The sequence below is a fragment of the Hesperophylax consimilis genome, chromosome 16 (assembly GCF_061612785.1).
Source record: "Hesperophylax consimilis isolate HC1 chromosome 16, BYU_Hcon_1.0, whole genome shotgun sequence".
Taxonomy (NCBI): domain Eukaryota; kingdom Metazoa; phylum Arthropoda; class Insecta; order Trichoptera; family Limnephilidae; genus Hesperophylax; species Hesperophylax consimilis.
The window spans coordinates 17,071,282-17,095,598 of NC_142851.1; the positions used below are offsets into that span (position 1 = coordinate 17,071,282).

The 24,317-nt window shown below is 32.7% G+C and overlaps 1 protein-coding gene across 1 annotated transcript in view; it reads right to left on the reverse strand.

Moving 5' to 3' along the window:
- The window catches only part of LOC149416805 (serine/threonine-protein phosphatase 2A 56 kDa regulatory subunit epsilon isoform-like), a 55,576-nt gene extending 33,228 nt beyond the window's left edge, over positions 1-22,348 (reverse strand). The window contains exon 1 of the mRNA XM_089640974.1: positions 21,325-22,348. Coding sequence (XP_089497100.1) covers positions 21,325-21,475 — 151 coding nt within the window. The 5' untranslated portion in view covers positions 21,476-22,348. The remainder of the gene's footprint in view (positions 1-21,324) is intronic.
- Positions 22,349-24,317: the final 1,969 nt, after the last annotated feature.

The following is a 24,317-nucleotide window of genomic DNA, read 5'->3' on the forward strand; positions in this document are numbered from 1 at the left end:
GATGGTAAATTAATATAAATTAATTTACTATTGTTCCTACTGCCTAGCCCGATTAAAAACTCTGTGCACGCCACTGACACAGAGGAGGAACACCCACCTAACTGTGTCTTGACACACACTCCTTACTGTGTTGATATTAATAATATTAAAATTTTCAATTTTGTCTGCCATTTAGCGATAAAATCACCTCAATGGCGCTTTATACTTTATTAAAGTTGGAAGCCTTTTCTAAATAGATATATTATGAATCACGGAAGAAGACGATAATACTAATAAATTTAAACGAAACAAAACAACAAGACACAGAAAATAAAAAGGGTAACGGTCACATGGTTGGGGCTTGGAACACTTTATTTATTTATTTATTTATTTTTCATGTTCTCCGTAAAACGGTTATTCACCAATACATTATGGAGAAGATTACAAATTAGACAAAAAGTATAGCAAAACACATAAAAAGGTCAGTTTCACTACTTTGTGACATACGTCAAAAGATAATTGTTAAACTGCCTGTAGGTTACGTTAAAAATGTCGATGGTCAATGCAGACTCGTTGAGCAGTTCAGTCGCTCTGTTGACTGGGGCGTTCTGATAGGCAGAAGTCCTCGCTTTTGGAGCATAAAAAAGGCTATGGGACCTTCCACGAGTATACTTGTCTGGGACATATAAGTTAATCTCTTTCAAAATAGGTGGATTATGTATAGTTCCAGAGATTATCTTAAAAAAATGTTTTCCTAAAAATATTTTTCGGCGGGCTTCTAATGTATTAAGATCGAGCATTCCTGCTAAGAATAAGGATGGATACAGGAAAGGGTAGTACATATATTCCCTCATATATAGGTAACGCATGAATCTCTTTTGTACTTTTTCTATTTCGAGAATATGGTTTTGCTCAGAAGGGGCCCAAATAATGGAGCTATATTCCAAGATACTGCGAACAAGTGCTTCATACGTTCTACGGATTGCGATTCCGTTGGTAAATGATCTTGAATTACGAAGAACAAATCCAAGCATTTTGTTGGCACGGGAGACAATATCAGATATATGGGATTTGAAAGAGAGATTTGCTTAAAAAATTACGCCAAGGTCTCGAATCTCATTTTTACGTGTTAATTCATGTTTATTAATGTGGTAGGGGAACAGGAATGTATCTTTGGACCTTGTAAATGTAACGACACTGCATTTCTGAATACTGAAGGGTAAGTTGTTCAGTTCCGACCATTTGACAAGAGAATCAAGATCGTTCTGCCGAAGAATGGAATCGATGTAACTTTTGATTGCTTTGAAAAGTTTTATATCGTCAGCAAAAAGGAGATATTTTGAGTGGTTTATAGTGTTGCCAATGTGTGTGACTAAAACTAATAGAATTAGTTTTACTGAACATGCTAATATTCAACGGAGAGCTCAATATTCCTGTCTTTGTCTATACTGTATTGATACATAACATAATTCAGAACTATACAGGTTTCAAAATAAAATAGATAGATCCTAACAAGTATGTTTCACGTCCGATAAAGATAAGGTGATATTATTGGTATTTGGCAATGGGATGTGGCTTCGATGATTGATTAGATAAAGTGGTATATTTCATGAATATACCATGAATATATTTCACATTGAGAATGAACGGTAGAACGGTAAACACAACTCAATTAATGCATGTTGTATATGGGTGAGTAAAGATTTAGTAGACACTATTAGATTTTTTTGAAATTTCTAGCATTATAAAAGAGATTAAAAAAAACGATTTTGCCATGAAGACGACTGTATAAAGTAGAAAAGTTTACAAGTATTTTTTTCTAGAGTCCTTACTGAGCCAGTGAGACTATGGAATCCCCAATTGGGGTATGTTGTGAGGCTAAAGGTAGTGGGGAAGGAAAGGAGAGGGGAAGGTGGGGAAGTACCTATTAAAATATGGTCAACAAACATGGCTAATGCCATTTCAAGCAACATTTTAATTTAGCGTAAGATCTGGGCTAGCAGTCGGATCAAATGTTACTGGATCTACCTTTCCTAATAAATCTTGTAGTTATGTATAATCTTGTATAATGACTCCCGCTTGCAATGTTTTTACGCATGTGCCTAGCTTGGTGGTTTTAACATACCCAAAAAATGTAAAAACCAATAAAAACACTGAATAAAGAAAAATTTTGTAATCTGAATAAAGTAAAATGAGTTAATCCACTCCACCAGTTTCCCAGATGAGCATCTGGTATGAAATAAGTAACTCCTGATGCCATTAACAGGCTGAATAATCGCAACATCCCATTATAGCATCAACCAACTCTCCCACACTTTATAAAGAACAGAAAATTTTAATAAATCGGATAAATTATCGAAAATGATAACAAGATACAGGTGTGTGTGTGGTGTTTTATCCTTGTAGTCTACCCCTGCAGAAATTGTCTAATTTCTAAATTTATAGAAATATGTCATTAAGCAACCATTAAAAAATATATTGAACCCACCAGCAGCGCAGAAATGAAGAAGGTTAATTTGAATTAAAGGAAAACAAGTAGCAGTGTGGACATAAGTGATTACAACGGAGCGCTTGCCAGCATCAGAGCTGGCAGCCTTCTCAATCGAATTATCGTTTAAATAGAGTTAAACAGTTAAATAAGCAAGTACATTGTGCCCAGGCCTGTGGCGCAGTGAGATCTTCTGTCAATACTGCTGTGTGATCTATTCTCAATCGTTTTCGATTATTTTTATGTGTGAAACATTGTAATGTGTTAATGTGTGAATGTGATAATACGCTAAGCGATAAATTTTTTTTTAAACTTATAAATTGACTTGTCGAAGTAAGGTGTGACGCGACAGTATTCATTAATACTGCTTCGTATAACATTAAGATGTTTGCGGTATGGTGGAGGATTTAGCTGATTATAAAAAGATTTAAGAGTGGGAACTAAAAACTTATGACAAGACAGTCAGTACCTGCATCAAATAATGATATTAATTTTAATCCATTGAGATTTTGGGCACTGAATAATAAAATAATTATTGTGACTGAATATTGATCAATTTAATAGTGTTCATAAGAAGTCGATAAATAATATATTTTAAATAATGTTCGACTGTTTGTTTATAAACTTTTTGACACAAATATAGGTGAGAAAGTAATATTTATTGGAAACTTTACAAAAAATTATATTTATATATCTTTGTAAATACATACCGCTTAATTTGGGTGCAAAGCCAACAATTACTTTCAGACACAACACAGATGTTCTGTATATTTTATTTTATATTTAAAATATGTTATATTTACACTTTACAAAAAGATAAAGGTTAAATTTAAGACAAAACAATATTGTGTATTGTTGCAAAATTATTGAATTTAGTGGAAACCATCAGAGTGAAAAGTAGTTTATATTGACATTATTGTCATACGTTTTATTTGTGAATTTTAAAAACAAATGTACACATTGTGGCAGTGACCGGGTCAAGTGTAATTTGTTTAAATACCGATATATGAGGGACCGAAGATAGCAAGGTATCCTGGCTACAGAAAGGCTTACACTGTTGCACTACCGACACTAAAATAAACATCACAACACCCAGATAGAAAATAATATTATTGTGAATTTACAGAACACAATTCAATTGATAAAATAATGATTTTGCTTTCATTTGAGTCCATTTTATTATTCTAAAAGAACACTCACTTAACCATTTACAAAACACAAACATCTCTACCCTTAAAATTAAATGTTCAAAATTAAAAATAATAATAATAATAAAATATCTCTTCAAGTTAACTGTTTTTCCCTCCAATACCGTTTTCGCTTCAATGATCTGTCAAAGAGACTGCTTTGGTTAATTGCACTTTAAAAATGGGAAACATAAAAATATTACACAAAATCTATTAAAAGGTACCTACCCCATTTATTCTATTATTAAAAATATCTATTTAAATTTGGTTATTACTACGTGTTTATCAAAATAAATACAGCAAAATTTACAGTAAGTAATTGTTCAATATTATGTACTACATACTGTCATTATAATAAATAATCAAATAATAAATATTATGTTGTGATCATCTGTGTTAGCTTAAAAATGCATCATTATGTTGGCTGCCTGCTTATTGACATTCAAACTCTGATCAGCTGTTGTACAATACAACAGTTTAATACTTCTGTGTAGACTTTCTTGCAATATTTACTACACATTTCAAGGTCAAAAGTTGCTGTAAATTGGGGAACCATTGAACCACGTCGGAATCAAATCAAAAACCGAAAAATCGTTATCATTTATTTTAAATCAGAACTAATTAAAAATTCCTAAATCAATCTCCCAAGATAATCTTATATAAAAGATTATGAAATGATATTTCACTACCGATAGTAAGTTATTGGCAAACTGATATTATTTTTATCGAGATTCTCATCAGATGATAAATTTTTACATTCACAGTTTTGAAGCCGGCTTATTTCTTTTCAAGAAAACTGATAAAACATATTCGCAGATACAATTTGTGGATTTTAATTTTGACAGAAATTAGTTGAATGCTGATATAAAGTCATAAAAAATAAAAATTAATAATGTATTGTTGTATTAAAAAGATTTGATTCATAAATAATATTATCTCTTTACTGACTGCAGTCAAAGCATTTTTACAAAATGTAGAATAGCTCTGAATAATTTTATATCATTAATCCTTATGTACCCCACATTACTTATCTATTTATCGGTATCTCTTCCTTTTCAGTGGCACAATGTACATACATAGAAAAACAAGAAAACTATTTGAGAATCATGTATTATTTTTTGAAAATTAATCGATAGAAATTTGTATGGATAATTTGTGTAGTGTGTTTATTTATGATGCAGTCAGTGAGCAGCGAATAAGTTTATTTCATTTCAGATTGTCACCAATCATCGCGTCTGCAAATCCTTATCAACAGTTAGACTTATCTAAGTTTCGCATTGATCTAAGAAATGTCAAAGAGATTAAGATTAGTTAAGCCGAAATCTTCCATCAGAAGTGGCTACTGAGTACTAAAAAAGAACGAAGATTGCCAAAATAGGTGTACTTAAGATATTTTGGTTGAAATAAATACTATACAATTGAGGCTTCGTGCTTTTCAATGATATAAATAAATAAATCGATAAGTATAAAAAATACATATTTAAGCAAGTAGTATTTTGTTTATTTAACCAGGTGTTCCTTGATGATTGTCAAATAATTAGTCTTTTTATTCTGAGCAGGAGTGCCTGCCAAACATGAATAAGTAATTACTTATGTAATTCAGATAATTAGTCATTTTCACTTTGTTAACCCTTTATCTGACTATTTCATATATCCCAGACATAATTTATAATGTTACAAATGTAATGCTTCGGTGAAATAGAAAAAAATCTATCCAATTGAACAAGTTTGTTTACATTTTATTAAATGGATTAATCTTGAAATAGCATAAAATAAAGTCGCTATCCGCGTCTGTCTGTTTGTGTCTTAGTTCTTCTTAACTACGCAACGGATTTTGATAGGGTTTTCACTATTATTTAGAGAATTTCTTCCAGAAGGTTTATATAGATATAATACATGCATATTATATTATAGAAAGTAGAGAAAAGTCGATGTTTTGTAATGAAGTCGTAAAAAATATATTTTCGGGCGCGCTTACATTGCTAACGCTGGCTAACTTATGAGATACATCAACATAATGTACTAGTGAATTATATATCTTAAAAAGGCCTACAGAAAATTCCACTATGGTGTATGTCTATCTATTAAGGATGATCCCCATCCAGCAACACCGAGTACACGTCAGCTAGTTCAATAATAAGTAAAGTGCTGCCACTGGGTTCAGATATTGTAATATTTTAACCTGATGAAGGCATTTCAAGACTGAGATTGATATACCACACTAAGCCACGTTTTGAGACCAGGATGAGATTTTACCATAATAATCTCTTGAATTTTTCTATTGTATAAGACCATTCAATCTGGTGGAGTTGAATGTAAAATTGAACCGTGTAGAGATAGATGTGTTGCACGCAATAAGGGGGCGTGACTATCAAGTAGAATGGTTGCACCGCCAGAGCCTTGAACAACCATTCAACCACCCAACCATCTGTAATGCGGCTGAACCATTAAACCAACTTTACTTAGTCTGCCTAGGGAGCCGTTGTGCGTACATTCGACGAATAAAAATAAATAAAATGCCATGCATGACTAACGAGCGTGAAATTTTGACATTATGTAAGGATTTAAGTTGCTTGTGGGATAGTACAAGCAAGATGTACTCTGATAGAAATGCCAGGAACGAAGCGTCTGTGGTCAAATTTATTGAAAAGGATGCAACGAATAAAACTTTAGAATTTTTTTCGTTCCATGAGCCATTTTTTTGTCCACATTTGTATTTTTCTTTTCGTGTTAATAGTTAACGATGCTGCTAGAACGGTAGCATTTTTTGTTTTTTTTGATAGTATGAGACATGCTGCGTGTGTTCTCCGGAGTAACAAAATTGAATCAACCATGGCGTTGTAGAAAGCAGCCAAATTGAATGGTCTGTAGGGGTTTTAAGAACTGTAAATCAGACATGAAGTACGACAAAGTTAACACCACTGTGACTGGGAGATACATAATTTTTTGGTCCCTCATTTTTATTCAAGAATGAAGATCATTATGATTCAACTCCAACCATATGTGTTAAAGACTTCAAATTTTCTCTAAATATCAATCAATATTTCTGTGACTTGCTTTTAAAAAGGCCAATGTCAGTTAATCAAATTTCAAGAGGCCTTTCTAGAATTTTTTTCTTTTTAGCAAGTTTTAATTTCAAGACGAGTGATTTTCCAGTGAAACATTGAACCCGAAAATCGAAAAATCCTTTCTTGAATATAACCCAAAGTTGAGGTGAAATTGCAGAAAATATATATTGAAAAAAACTGACTTTTAGAAGCAAGCATCAGATCTATTAAGACCGAGCAATTTTAAATTCTCCTATAATATATAGCAGCGGAAGGGTTAATAAACACGGCGCCCATCATGTTGTAATTATGACGCTGCTAAGGTGAGAAACTAGACATCTTTTAATACAAATAAGCTTGCCGCCTGGCTGTTCGCCTCTTGTCATTGAAATGTGATTAACACTTTACGATCTTTTGACACACCGTTGTGTTTCACACTTCCAAGATGTATTAATTGATTGAGCGTAGCGAAGTACTGTTTTGAGTCGGCCACTTGGCATTTTGTCTGTAAATTTGTTTGTGCGTTCCATGTCCGGTCAATCCTGTTGAGATGGTAGCCGTGTTTGATAGTACCTTTTTATTCCGTCGGAGCGCATGAGCGGTGCGACTGTTGCGAGCTGTCAAGTCGGCATAATCAACATTAAGTTAAGTCTACTGTTCACAGAACTACTAGTTATTTATTACAGGGTTCTAAAGAATCCGAAGCGGGGAGCAGCAGAGCAACGGCTTTACAGGCAGAGCTGAAACACAGACTATTTTACTGATCCACATTTTTAAATAAGGCTTTATAAAGTATTTTTTTAATTAAAGTAAATTATTAAATGACAGAAGATGAGCAACGAAAGACAAATTGATGTTTGCAAGTCTGGTTTTTAGAATAAATTAATTGTGATGATGAATGACATTGCGTAACTTTCATAGGGAAGCCTATATCACCATGTGTTATTTTTTTGTGGAATCAATTTTTTTTTTAAGTAATACCTACCTACAATAAAAGCTTTTATGTTTGAATGTACCTTTTGATCTCTAAATAGTATAAAATAAAGTCGCTATCCGCGTCTGTCTGTTTGTACGCTTAGTTCCTCTAAGCTACGCAACGGATTTTGATAGGATTTTCACTATCATTTAGAGAATTTCTTCCGGAAGGTTTTTAAATATGTTACCGGAAACGTGTGATATCTAGGAATTGTATACAACTCCTAGGAAATGTATTCAATTCCGAAACTATTTAGGAAATGTATAAAATATTGTTTTAAAAATTATTTAATAGGAATTGTATATAATTCCAATACCGTATTAGGAAATGTATAAAAAGAATGCTTTCTGTATAAAACACATTGTTTTATTTGTTATATTCTTATAAAGTTAAACTTTCATTTGGTAAATAATCAGTCTGTAAAAGTCTTTATATTCTTATACTAAGTTAAATGTAAACAAGGCAGTCCATATGGCTATTTATTTTTGCAGGGTAAACTGGAATGGCACTTGGAAGTACATAATAGTTTATTTTTATAGCACAGACATCTTGCTGTAATACAGTTCTTCTTGCAAAGGCACTTTTTAAATAGTGACTGTTTACGCGGCACTAGCGCGATCGCCTGATCAGACGATGCAATACCCTCCCCTCGCCCCGCTATCCCCGCATACCCATTGATATCTTAAATGTTTTACATTAAAGATACATATACCGATTGCTATTTAGGAAATGTATAGATTTCCTAAGAAATGTGTCTAATATAATTTATTTAACACATTTCTGGGCGATTTTAGGAACTACATACATTTCCTAGGAATTGAATACAGTGACGGATTACATACATTTCCATTAACACATAATATAACACATGCATATTATATTTATAGAAAGTAGAAAAAAGTCAATGTTTTGTAATCAAGTCGTAAAAAAAATATTGTTGGCGATTACATTCCTAACGATGGCTAAACCTTAAGAGATGCATCAAAATAATGTACTACAGAATTAAATATGATTTAAGATTTTCACGGCCAAAAGTATTTTTGTTATTTGTTTTTGGGTTGTTATGCCGTGTTGTGCTAACTCCTTCTTTAGCCAACGTTTCGGACAGCATTGCAGTGTCCATCATCAGGGCAGATGTGTTATTACAATTAAAGAACAAAAAAGGAGTAAATAAAAAAATAAAATCTTAAAAGAATAATAAATTTACCTACATAGTACACATATCATACACAACGGAACTAATAATTACATAATAAATTATTATAAGCAATAATTAGTCGTCTGTAATATCAATACAAATTGAAAATATCTCCAGAGTAAAAAAAAGAAATGTTATGCATAAAAACCTTGTCTTATAAACATTAGTTTACCATTAAAAAAATAATAATAATAACATAAATACTGCTTAGTTTTTACAACTACATTAATTATTCTAATTTTATATCTTAATATTTCATTTAATTTATTGAAACATAATTTCAATACAGACCATTTTTTTTACATACAATACATCAAATAAAATTGCAAAATGGGGGTCTCGGCACGGGTAAGCACCCAGTGAAACTCACATTACCAAATAATATGTTATATAAAAAAAACTTCTATATATCAATAAAATAAATAAAAAGATGATACATGAAACGAAAAAATAGGTTCCACTTTTGTAACTACCAGAAACTTCAAAATTCGGGCGATGAGCAGTGGAACATGTTTCGATAAGAGATATGCAATAGCACCTCTAATTGATGACATCTAGCTAACCTTCCTAACCTAACCTACTTTTAAATATCTATTTTGATATGACAAAACTTTAACCCCTCAAGCCTCTGGCATATTCTGTCAGATGGTCAGAGTATTTCTGCTTTGCAATAAAATCCAAATAAATTTAATATTTCTGAATGTATCTGAAAACTAAAAATTGTTTTGAAAGGTGATAAAATACGATTTTAAATTTAATTATTAGAACTAAACATATAATTTTTGAAAGATAAAAATAAACAAAAACAAACACATTTTATTTGACAATTTTATAAACACTACTGTCACCTCACTTTTTTGTAGTTTGATATAAAAAACAATTTTAAAGTTTCATAAATATTTCTCTAATTACGGTCGGCACATTGCGGTTTCCTAGGGGTGCACATTTTAATTATTCTGTAGTTACTTCTAGATTTGAATATAAAGTGTAGTGTTTTCTCTTTCTAACACTGTTGAGATTATATTTCTCACTATGACAGTAAGGGAGTCAACGATTTCTATAAGACTGTATGAGATGTTTCAAAAAGTGAAAAAATTGACTCTACGGGTCAATATGCTGTTTGTTCGCAAAACTGAAGAAATTTTGGTAAAGGTTACGAATTCCGCTTCACGGTAAATATGGAATGTTTACTTTGAATTAATAATTGAATTTAGTTATATTATTACTAAAAGTTACTATAAATGTTGGGGAACCTTTAATAACGCCTGCTCGCGTCCCCTTTAGAGTTATATCCCAGTTTTCAAGTAGTTTGTGGGCTATGCTAGGTTTATATAGACTGGTTTGTGATTTAATTCTAATACGATACTATGAATATAATCCAACTCTTGATATGAACATAGTCGCCGCAGCATACTAATTGACATATCGCGTAAGTGACTTAATAAACGAAATTAAAATTAAAAGTGCGTATTTTTCCATCTCCCCCGACATAATAGATCATGTTTTGAATTAATAAAGCTAAATCCACTTATTTGAAAGTGAAATATTGCGTATTAAGAGTGAAGCGGAATAAGAGAAAAATAGTGAAATTTTACCTGAGGGATTAGGGCACAAAATATTTTTGAAGATTTGCCGATAACATAATTTACATACGGCAAGTTAAGTTGTTCACCCTACTCAAAGTGGAAAAAGATTATGAAAATTTAACAAATAACGTAGGATATTAAATATGTGAAAACACTTAAGAAGTGAACTAACTTTATTAATGCAATGAAACACACATATTTGCAGGTAATATAAGCAAGATAAAATAAGTAACTCTAATGCAGCCATCAAGCTTTAAAATATTCAAGCTTAACTGATAGATTACCACATTTATAAATGAATTAATCCTAGGTCGGATTACTATAGATATCCGAAGCACAGCATACAATTCTAATGAGAAAGTTGCCTTATTAATATTCCTCTTAAATTTCACTGACAAGTTTTTTGTTCTGTATAAAAATAGTAGGTCAAATCAAGGAAAGTCAATTAGCATGATATCCAATTAATCAAAAATTACTATCATACAACTAGATTAAAGATTTATTTTATTTAATCTCGATTTTGAAATATCAATGTAGATTTTGAAAGAGTTCCAAAATTCAACAATTTTTTTTTTGATTCTCAGGTTTTAAAATTTTCTGAAATTGCCGAAGATTTTTTATTCATGTGAAGCAGAAGGTAATTTTTAAATGATACAAGACAGTTTATGAAAGACAATAATATACTGTCACTATTGTGTTATAAACATTGATTTATTATATTTAGATGAAATGTGAAGTGAAAAAATAGGTTCCACTTTTGTGCATCTAATTAGTTTGATTTGGCCTCCAACGTTTCGATGAGAGATTAGTAGGCAATAGTGCCTCTAATTGTATAATGTTATAGTTCTACAGAATAATTTATATGAGAATGATATATTTTTAAGTATATATTTATAGTCATAAAATTTAACATTTTAAATCTAGTGTACATCTATTCTAAAACTACTATGAAAATATTCCATTACCTGCATAGGTACTAATATTTGGACTTCACAACATTGAGAAATAACCCATGAAAAACTGCAAGACTTTTGATTGATTGATATTGTATAACTTTCTACTGAAGTTTATTATTAAACAAACTTATTTTTCAATTTGTGCTCATTTATTAATTCCGAATAATTTTTTTTCACTTGAAGCAAGATAAGTAGTATGGAAGTTGGAGAGAAGGAATAGAAGAAATTAGTCCACTGGAATTCTCCGGCATTGCACATTCTCCTTCTTCAACACCTGTCTTTGTTCCTGGCATCAATCATATTTATCTCACTTTGGTTTTTTTATTTTGTTATGGTTAAGAACTACCAACTAACTAACCATCACCGCCAAAGAACTCGGTCTTGGTACACCCTCCTTGCCTCATTCACATTCATACATCGTCTCATACATACTCTTCTATTATTATGATTCTTGACATGGCCCGACTCGAGTATCTGATTCACTTGATCGTGCCATGTCTTCCTCGGGGGTCCCCGACTTCTGTAACTACCAGATTAACTTAATTACAGTCGCCTTTGTTTATCATTCCTGCAAAATTCTGGTACAAAACTTATCACATCACAATTTGATTGATCAGAAGTTTGTTTTTTGGTTCCAAATAACTCCCCAGGGAAATGGAGAGTGCCTATCTTAAAAATAATAAAATGGAAACTACTGCAATTTCATAAACATTATGTGGCTCCTTTTTATATATACAAATCTGTGGGAATCTCTGATAAGAGGTTTACGTGAAGCGTGAAAAGAAGTTAAGAATACATCATTATATTAATAAACACGACGGACGTTTTCTCGAATTTAACTAAACTATTACTACAGAGTATAATTCTATGGGTATCACTTGTGATAGTTAACTTTATTTTGACATAATATCTGCAAATCTGTTACGCAAGAGTGATCGAAAAACGGTAATTTTGAATTTTAAAATCAATAATAAATTAGGGTACATAGATAGATAGTGACTACTGAAATTGTGTAAAACAACATCCCCAATAATACTTCTCGAAGTGAGGGAACACTGCTCAAATCCATAGACCCTAAAGAGGCAAGAGCACTTTAGTAAGGATGCAAAAACATATTGCTACTGATAATTCCAAGTGTACATTGATATTGTCATCAATGTTGACTTCTAGGGTTCTTCGGCCCTTCTTTCGCAGGAAGATTAGTATTCATGATGCATACAATTTGTGGTGCACAGTTCGGACACATCGCTACTCAAATCACAAGAGCCGCGCTGCCACCACCTCTCGAAACGTCAAAATTAGTTTTCGTAACCTTACTTACAACTGATGTAGCTGTTTTGTTCCTAGCACTGATCTAAAGCATACACATTGTTACAAAATGTCTAACACAAGTGATGATCACTTTGGCTAGACTATCATATAATTTATCAATTGCTCCGCCATGTTTAGTCTTCACAACATGAGTGGTAATGACTTCGACCGTCTGATTTCGAGAGACTGTCTGTGTAGTCACGTTATGGTGGTAGTCACCAAGATACTTGAATCGTATATCGGATACTTGTGTATCCCTGTGGAAAAGAGCCTTATAGTATAATCTTTTTGAACCATACAGAAGAGTCTTGATGTCGGTGATGATGCAAAACTAAAAATATTTGACATTGCATTGATTGGTGGGTAGGATGCTGAGCTAGTAGCCGGACGGATCTGAGATCAATACTAACAGCAGGCACCGGCTTACTTCCTTTTCAGAACGCGGTATGCGTTTTGTAAAGGTCTGTACTATATTTGACATTGCATTGATTGGTGGGTAGGATGCTTAGCTAGTAGTCGGACGGATCTGAGATCAATACTAACAGCAGGCACCGGCTTACTTCCTTTTCAGAACACGGTATGCATTCTGTAAAGGTCTGTACTATATTTGACATTGCATTTATTGGTGGGTAGGATGCTTAGCTAGTAGCCGGACGGATCTGAGATCAATACTTACAGCGGGCACCGGCTTACTTCCTTTTCAGAACACGGTATGCGTTCTGTAAAGGTCTGTACTATATTTGACATTGCATTGATTGGTGGGTAGGATGCTTAGCTAGTAGTCGGACGGATCTGAGATCAATATTAACAGCAGGCACCGGCTTACTTCCTTTTCAGAACACGGTATGCATTCTGTAAAGGTCTGTACTATATTTGACATTGCATTTATTGGTGGGTAGGATGCTTAGCTAGTAGCCGGACGGATCTGAGATCAATACTTACAGCGGGCACCGGCTTACTTCCTTTTCAGAACACGGTATGCGTTCTGTAAAGGTCTGTACTATATTTGACATTGCATTGATTGGTGGGTAGGATGCTTAGCTAGTAGTCGGACGGATCTGAGATCAATACTAACAGCGGGCACCGGTTTACTTCCTTTTCAGAACACAGTATGCGTTCTGTAAAGGTCTGTACTATAATGCTTTGCTATTAAGGGTTTATAGTTTCTTTTATTGAAAAATATATATTATAATCTTATGTGCATATTTGTGTAAGTTTTCCAGGCATATTTCCTTACATAAAGAAAGTAAAAAAATAAAACAGACTTCAGACAATAAACAATAATATGGAGAAAAGAAAACTCACACAAATAATTTGTACACTAATAACAGTTATTTGAGTCATAATGCATTTTTCGCATCTGTTCCTTAGTATGTAGTACTATTTCACATCTTTTATCTTCAATAAATAAATTTACAGGAAAACTAAGTTCTTTTGCAGTTTGTAATGAATTTTGCCCGTTTTACCTTGTTTGAATTGAATACTTCCTTTCATGCCAATCGAAACTAGACTAAGATGAAAATCTCAGAATCATGTTAGGTTAGGTTTATCTTTTGCTACTTCTCCATTAGAAATATAACAGATGAAGTTGGAGAGAAGGGACCATAGACATCCAAATTGATAGACTTGCCCTAACATGAATCTGGGTATCATTTCGACAAGCTGGAGCAAACCACGTGACCATATTTTTTGGCATCAGGAGGGTTCGAGAAAGCTTTAAATATATTACTACATCAGTAATCATAAATAACCAGATCCTGTGCAGAAAAGTAAAGTTTGCTAAAGTAAAGCAAGGGTTTGCCGCGTTGTGCATTGTCAGACTTTTTTATGCAGAATCTGAATGTTCGTTTTTAAATGAACCGCCTGGCGTAGCGATGCTAAAAATGAGTGATGTGGGTAAATTATAACATATTTTTAAAAGTGTCGAACTAAAAAGCATTTTGGAAACAAGCCTGAACTTTTGTTTACCTGATTTGGGATTCGTAGTTAAGTTTTTAACAATTTGCGTGATATTACAATGCGAGTTGCCTGTAATTTGTCAGATTCATTTATTGATAAATCACAGAAAGGGAGACGGTCACGCTTCTTTTGGCGCACTTGGTTTGTTCTCCTTTCCCTGATTAGCTGTCTTATCAATTTGAATGTCTATGGAAGGGGCAAATAACAGAGAGATTTAAAAGAAAAGACAAAAAAGGAATAAATGCAGCATTTATTTTTTAAAACAATGCTACATATTTCAGGAAATACAATTTAAATAATTTTTAAAGAATAAATAAGAGATATTGTTGTCAAATTTGAAAATGCATTCATAAAATTTTAAAGGAAAGTGAAAAATAAGTTAACTTGTAAATTATCTTCTATTGAATAAAGTTATTTAACAGTGGTTTTAGAGATACGGTTTTCTTCTGGTAAAGGAATAGACTCTTCTCACCTCCTTCATTTCATCACCGCGATACCCTAAAATAACCTGGTTACTAGCAGTGGCGGCTAGCGCTAAGGACCATTAGAGCAACGCACTACAAAATTTTTCGTTTTTTTACGTATCATAGTCACGTGGTGGTATTCTATAACGCTCATCGAGAAACGACACCTGCGAACATCAATTATCTAAATGCACAGAGCGTGGATGTTGACCATAGTATTACATATTATTATTACATATTACATACCATACCATTGAGCTAACTTAAGATTAATAGATAAAAATAAATAAATAAATAGTATTGAAGTTTCTCTGAAACATGAACAGCGCTTACCGATGCCTCTTAAACTCTACAGCTAGATGGCGCCACTTTAGTTTACAATTCGCATACCGATAATTCCAGGAGGTCAGTAAAAGCTTAAAAATTGCTTGTTGCTAGTATATTTTACCCTTTACCTGACCTGACACAGGGATTAGGGGTGGACTGGCAATATTTTTAGAGCACCACCATTCTAGCGGTTAAACTTCTTGCTTCATGGTGATTAATTTAGTCATAAAAAATAACTTTTGTATCAAATAAGTTGTTTTCTCTAAGTAAGAAGCAATATCCTTCTTGCAGTCAAAGTGTTTATTTATTTATTTATTTATTTATTGACGCCCTATTGGGCTTTTAAGTACATAAAAATTACAAATTTCATTTTTAGCAACAGTATAAAACAAACAATAGAAAATCGAAATAAAATATAATGATTTCTTATACATTATTTACATTTAAAAAGTGGTAGACTAATTTGGCTTTAAATGAATTAAAGTTTAAATTAAATATGTCAGCGACATCACTTAGTTCATTGCCCAACCTATGTATTCTTTCTAACACAGAATTCGTGGCGAAGTTATTGTTGTAGAATAAAATATTCCGTCTAGTATATTTTGGAGGTATATGTAAAGATAGCAAGTTTATAGTGTCAGGGCAGTCTAACCTTGAATGCACAATTTTATATAATAAAAGAAGATCAAATATTTTTCGCCTTTCAGATAATTTCGATAAATTAAGTTTACTGCGTAAATTGACATAATTGATTTCAATAATAGGAATACCAATTTTGAAATTAATAAAACGTAAAAATTTATTTTGAATTTTTTCAATTTGTAAACAATGAGAGTTGAAATGAGGACACCAAATGGTTGCATTGTATTCAACCTGACTTCTAACCAGAGACGTGTACAGTAATTTTATAGTTTTTATGTTATTAAAGTCTTTAGCGATTCTGAGAATAAATCCAAGCATTTGTAATCCCTTACTGGTAATGCTATTAATGTGATTCAAGAACCGTAATTTGGAGTCAAAGATAACTCCAAGGTCATTGAATTCAAAAACTCTTTTTAGATTGGCATTGTTAATTGAGTAGTCGAATAATAAAGGGGTTTTAGATCTATGGAAACTGATCGTTTGGCATTTGTTGATATTAAGATGTAATTTGTTTACGATGCACCATTCATAAAGTTTATTTAAGTTCATTTGTAGAGTTAAACAATCAGAAGAATTACCGATCGATTTAAACATCTTTAGATCATCGGCGAATAGAAGAAAGTGAATATTATCGAAAATTAGTGAAATGTCATTAATAAATAGTAGGAAAAGAATTGGTCCTAGGTGGGAACCTTGGGGGACCCCACTTAAGGCAAAAAAAGTGTAAGAAGTTGTGGAGGTAATTTTTACAGATAATTTTCTATATGATAAGTAACTTCTAAGCCATTCGAGAAAGTTGCCGCTTATTCCCAAGTGTTCTAATTTTTCCATTAAAATGCGATGAGAAACAGTATCAAAGGCTTTGCTAAAGTCAGTATAAATTGTATCAACTTGAAGACCCTTGGACAGTGCATTAGAAATAAAATTTTCGTAAAGCAATAAGTTAGATGACGTAGATCTGTCTGGCATAAAACCATGTTGAAATGTTGATATAATTGGTTTAATTTGATGCATGATTTTACTTAATATAATCTTTTCTAAAAGTTTAGGTAGTGATGACATAATACATATGGGTCTATAATTTTCAATTTGACATTTATCTCCTTTTTTAAAAATAGGTGTTATAAAGCTACTTTTCCAAATTTCAGGAAAACAACCTGTAGATAAGGATAAATTGAAAATTATAGTAATAGGAAGAGCTAGAACATGAATACAGTTTTTAAGTAATATTGAGGGAATCATATCTGGCCCCGAATTCGACCTGGTATCCAGCTGTTTGATAAAAGTCACAACATCATCTACTACCACATGGATGTTATGCAAGTTAAGTGAGCTATCGGTAAATTGGGGTTTATCAGATAATATGTTGTCATTGTCTTCAACATATACACTCTTGAAGAAATCTGCAAATAAATTTACAATATCGTTTTTGTCATGACCCACTTTTTTCCCATAAAACATTGTACCGGGAAAGTTAGAGTTATTTTTCCGAAAGGAGTTAGCGTAATTCCAAAATTTATTAATATTTGTTAAAATAGAATTTTCAACATTGTTGGTGTATTTCTTGAAACATACTTTCGATTGCCTAGTACAATCTTTACGCAGAATGGAGAATGCGATATAATTATCTAACGTTCTATTTATTTTATAACGTTTGTGGGCAATTTTTTTATCGTACGTTAGATTAATTAGTTCAGAATCGAACCATTTAGGGAATTTAGAAGTGTAATATTTTTGTAGGGGTACAAATCTATCGATTGCTTGATAAATTACATTGTAAAAGTATTCTAAGGCCTCATTTAAATTTGAGCTTTTACAAGTGAGATCATAAGTCCAATTATAAGTAGATAAAAATTCTATAATCTTTGGGTAATCTGCTTTTTCAAAATTACGCTTGACAATCGTGGGGTCAATTACCTTAACATAAGTATTGAGGTAATTGATTATTAGAGGGGGGTGGTATTTATCGAATGGAAGAATCATTTCATCAGAGGCATACACATTAACATTAGAAGAATTTGTAAAGACAAGATCGAGAAGACGAGAATTGATGTTGTACACATGGTTTTTCTGATGCAGATTTAAAAAGTTCGACATTTCTATAATTTCATGGGAGCCATGATTGGTGTTGTCCGGACTCGAGGACGCGATGTTCTCAATGTCCCATACAATATTTGGGAGGTTGTAGTCACCCATCAGAATAAATGTAGCATCAGGAAATTTTCTTCGCATAGTTTCAACTTCAAGGTGGTGCTCCTTATATGTTTGCAGGCCGGAGGATGGTGGTATATATGTGCAACCGATTATAAGTTTTACATTTTTTAAGGAAACCATTACAAACACTTGTTCAAGATGTTTGTGAAGGCATTTCAGTTTCTTCGAATTCAGTTTGGTTGATACTGACAATAGTACGCCGCCACCTCTTGTTTTATTGCTGGAACTTTGACATCTGTCGTTTCTGTAAATGAAATGATCTAAAAATCCCAGTTCTTGATCGTTTATGCCAGCATTTAGCCATGTTTCAGTAAGAGCATAAATTTCGTAATTCATCGTTGGTAATGTACATTTTAGTTCTTGAAGTTTCGTTCTCAGTCCTCTTACATTTTGATAATATATTATTAGTTTGTGGGTCAGTTTTTTGGATTTAATTTTACAATTGTTGGGTGATTATTAATGTACTTGATTGTAATGTCTTGCTCACCCGATGATTGCCTATTTTTTAGTTCGATTCGCAAATTATTTAGATAGTTCCTTTGAGCAACTGATTGATCAGGGTACATGCGGATGTTATTCTTCAGCGAGTGTTTTTTACCGAGTAAGATTTTCGGCCATTTAGACTCAGGGAACTCGACTTTTATACCCCTCGGTTTATTAGTATCCCTTTTCCCGATTCTGTAAACTTTCAGGTCAAGAGAATTGGTAGAGTTGTCCAGGTCGAAAATGATTTTTTTTATGCTGGTAGTGTCGTCTTTCATAATATCAGTCTGGGTTATTGCTTTGCTTTCGGGGAGGTTACATATTATAATATTTTTTTCCCTTAAATTTTGATCATTCATCTCAGCAATAATATCGCAGATGTTATTTGTTTGCAAATTAGTAGTGGTAACAGCAGAAGGAATATTTTTGTACACTGACAATTCACCTTCTAGGGTAGCCATTCTTGCAGCCATTTGGCCTATGGACCCTAGGATATTATTAGTTTTGGGCATTATTTTGGCAATATGCTCCTTGGTAAATTTGTTATTGGGATCCATCACAATACTTGTTAGTGCATTGATGGCATCTTGTGCAAGGGATATGTATGTCTGCGCATCCATGATGAGTTCGGATTTAGGTTAATAAAAATTAAAAATTAATAGTAGGTTGAACTCCCCTGATTACTGTCTGGAATCAAGTTCACTTACAAGTAGTAATGAGTAGGTATCAGTAACTACTACGGTCACAAGGCGTGCGGAAATGCAGGTTACCTGCCTTTGGTGCAACAATAATATTAAATATTGAATTTAAGTAAAGTTATTATTATTTGTTATTAAAACTTCAGGCTTTTATTTTATTGTTGAGGACACAAAGAAATGAACAGATTCACGACTTTTACACTGGAACACGATGGCACAGGAATAGTGTATTAAGTTTTATTTTAAATATTTTGTGGACAGAAATAATTCGTGACTGGTTTAGTTTACTGTTGTTGAGTGAGTGTGTGTTTACCATGAGCAGTTATTTATTTATGTTAATTTACTTATTTACAGACCAAACTTTTAACAATGCCCCTTGTACAGTACAAAAACGTGGGTTAGAAACTGTCTAAGAACAACACAGTGAAGAAAGAACTCTGTTATACAAAATACCACAGATTCTTGAGATATCCACTCGGGCGATTGGCTGTAGATATCTGCACACATATACCATATTATTTAACTGATATCATTCCTCCGAATATTAATATGGAAACTTATGAACTGCTCACTAAGCTTTAATGCCAATGTATCCACCTAGATTTCGCCATTTATCTCATATTTCTAGGTTCTATAAATTTGGCACATTATGACAAGCGATCGCTTAAATTTTTTTTGCAAACTTGCTATAATATGACAAAAATCGCTCCAGTGGATATATATCATCAACCCTTGCCATTCAATCCATTAATGGAGCATTTTGTAAGGTTCTGGAATCTCGGTAAATCAATCCCTTTAATTTACCTGTGCGTGAACGGAAGTCAGCGATCTTAAGAAAACATAAGAAGAGATCTTTAAAATTAAATGCAACTTACGGTACCTATACGATAAAGATGCATGATTCACAAGGGAAAACTTTGTACCTGAGAAAGAGTGATAAATATTATACCACTATTATATTAATAATAATGTTAACATTTAGTATAATGCGTGCAGGACAAACCACAAGAATGTTTCACCTGACCGATTGTTCTTAATAATTCTCGACATTTAATTCAAACCCTCCATCAAATGAGAATTTCTTCATTGCCAAAATACAAACAACAGGTAAATAAAATTGTACATTCCATGCTCTACAAATTAAACAAAACATTTGAGGTTAGGTGGACACATAATAAGGCAATGCTTATCAGCCAATTCAAATTCAACATAATTTCTGAAGTTCCACTACATCAAGACATAATAGGATTAAATATATTAGGTATGTTTGCGAAAGTATGTAAAAACTAACCAATCTAACATTGCCTTGAAATTAGGCACAAGCTTGGTATGATCCACGAATTTCTACATAATATTATTATTATTCAAAACATTGTGTAAAAATTTGAACTGCAAATGATAAACTAGGTAAAACATAATCTCTGGTAAACATATCACATTGTTTATCGCAGGAATTTATGAACAAGAATTTTTCTAAATAAACATGAGTCTCCGCAAACTCTTGCAGGAAAGTTACTTGATTTTAATATTTTGTATGACTTTCTTTATAGATAAATTCAAGTGGATGCTGAAATCAAATGTGGACCATGGATATTGAAGGAAAAATCAATACTACTCTTCAGAATAAAACATGAGTAATATTAAGATAAATAGGGTAATTTTACTGTGGTTTGTCAGGGGTAAGTATTATTTAATGAATGTGTCACAGATGGTATTTATATTAGAGTGCAAATGTAATTGAATAGCAAAGAAATGAGTAAACAGAGAGAGCATGCAGTGTGTACGGGGTATAAATAATACGGTGCATACCTTTTAGCAATGGCAAGGTCTGTAGCTCCACATCCTGGTTATTTCTATACCTAGATGACCCCTGAGATCTTTTTGTCTTCTTCTTCAATGACCTCTTGGCATAAGGGTCTATTCTATCTACAAATGTCTGTCTATTGTCCACAGAAGACATTTTGCCAAGTGAAGAGTGATAAAACTATGGTTCTGACAAAATGTCAACAGCTATTATCAGTGAGGATTTTCTTTCAAATAGAAGAATCGGAGCATGTTATATTGTAGCCAGTGTGATAAATGCAAAGATATTCATGACATATGCAAAAGGCGGTCATGTAGCTGTGGCCTGAATAAACATGAATGAAGAGTTCGATCGAGAAATCACCTCACTGGTCACTAGAGCACTCAAGACATTGCTGTCTCACTGTTACCACAATTACCAAAAAGTTACGTAATTATCGGTCATATGTCAAATGATATTTATATTATAAATTGGCGATCTTTTAGCTTTTCTTTCCAAAGGCGTGTCAAAATCTCTCGGAAGGTTGGTTCAAGTCACCCATACACGCACGCCCTGTCCAGTACGAGAATATATCAGCCGTCAGCCGGTCCGCCAATGACAAGATGTAAAACAAGAACGGTTTCGCCTAATGTTTTATTGACAATTTAACACTCACTTTACATTTAACAATTAAATAACACGAATCTCATCCTCTCAATTACGTAATTTACTTATTTTAATGTGACAATAAAGCGCAGATTTTCACATCGAAGGTGTATCCCATCGTATTTTCGCCATCACTCGCCATCCGTTGAGATAGTAAATGAAACCTCATTTTCGCACAAACCACTAGTACGAATAACAAATTAACACTTTATCCATATTTCACGGGTCACTTAGTAACTGTTCGCGTTAAAATGCGAAAGAAATATACCGAGTACTTTACAAAAATACCAAAAAACGAATATCACTTATGGTTTTTGATGCTGCGAAAAGACTCAACACTCATAGAAAAGTACCTAGCTCTGAAAATAGATGGAGATTGAAGGGTTCGTACGTAGAGTCATACTAAGTACTTTTCATTTAAAATTAACACTCAACAACCGTAAAAACTAATATTAATAAGGTTTTAAATAATAAAAAATAATTCAGTAGTAATAAATGGCATTTTATATGAAAATTTAGGAGAAAAAACCAGTTTTACACCAAGAAATCAAGTGATTATATCGCATCTTGATTTTCAAAGCCGTGAAGTACGCTCTGAAGTTTGCACAATCTGAACGTACGGTAGAAATCGAAAGGAAGCATCAACGGATATAAATGCACTTTGAATCACGAAATCCAATCGTATTTTACTACTATTCAGTAAGGTTCGTAATAATTATTAAGATTTATATTTTATTTCATAAAAACTCAGGCCAGTAGGACTGAAATGTATTGTAGAGAAAACTCTTAAAAGTAGTAGCAAATCGTACCAGGAAAGTACTGACCGGGGCATGTTGTTTCAGAAAAAATGGGAAGATCCAGGTGGAATAAGTCATTTACCAGCAACAAAAAAAGTTTTATTTCGAATACCATTCAATGAAGGTATTTTAATAATAAAATAAAATAGTATTTTGTAAATACTATGATTACTTTCATTATAATTATTTAAGAACTTATTTTGTCTACATTTTACAAAAATGATTTTTTTTTGTGTTTTTTTATTCATAAAAATTTTAATGATTACAGTTTTTTGTTTCTACAGCCACCATACTAGGCACATGCCCGTATTATGGTAGCCATATTTCTTTAGATTACAATGTTGAGATGTTAGGAAATACAGAAATAAGAGAGAGAAAAAAAGATATAAAATAAAAATAAGAAGAAAACATATGAATAGAATGGGATAAAAGAGCAGTTAATTTAATTTAGTGACACGAGACATTCTTTGCAATAGTTTCTTCCCTTTACCAATAGCCAATTCTGAATATTGTTCATATGGAGATGTTCATTTTCCGATTTTCTGGAATCTATATTGAGTGAATTGAATATCTTGGGAGCAATATAGGAAAATTGTCGCTGGGCAAATGCCGTTTTTGTTAAAGGAATTACACATTTTAGGTATAACGAGTAACGCGTATGAATATTTTGTCGTGTTTTTTTTGATAATATTTTTTTTCCATATGTATATAAGAATAGTCTTAATGTATAATTGACGAATATCTAGGATTATAAATTTTTTGAAAAGTGGCTCTGATATTTTTATTTATTTGCAAAAACAGACAAAAACCAATACATTGCAAAAGCGGTAAACAAATTATGGAAGAAAATTTTATACATAAGTATACAGTTAAAACATATGCAAAAGCGGTAAACAAAATATGGAGAAAAAAAAATTATACATAAGTATACAGTTAAAACAAATACAATATTTCGCGCTTAAAGTCGTTGTAGGACATATGGAAAATATCCAAGTTAGCTGGAAGGGAGTTAATTAACCTAGTGAGTCTTCCCAGGGGCATCACCGTTGGTAAGTTAGTTCTTGACCTGGGAAGAATTAAAAGCCTGTGTTGGCGGCCTCTCGTGAAATTATCCGGGACATAAAGTCCTATTTTTGACAGAATGTCTGGAATTGATAGTAAACCATTCAGAAGCTTGTAAGCCATCAACAATAATGCGACGTCCCGTCTGGAACTAAGGCTGCAGATATTCAGCATTCCCGAGATAAATGCTGTTGGAAACAGCCATGGGTAAAAACCAAACTCTCATATAGAGGTATCGTAAAAATTTTTTTTGTATTTTCTCGACCATTAGTACGTAGACAGTGTCCTCTGGCCCCCATACCTGAGATCCACTCTCGAGAATGCTACGCACTAAGCTAAAGTAAAGCAGCCTAATGACTGCAAGGTTTGTCAGTTCCTTTGAATTGTGTATGACAAAACCTAACATTCTTGTAGCTGATTTACAGATCTTTTCAATGTGAGCGTGAAATGTTAAGCGAGCGTCATACACAATTCCTAAGTCCTTATAAGTCACC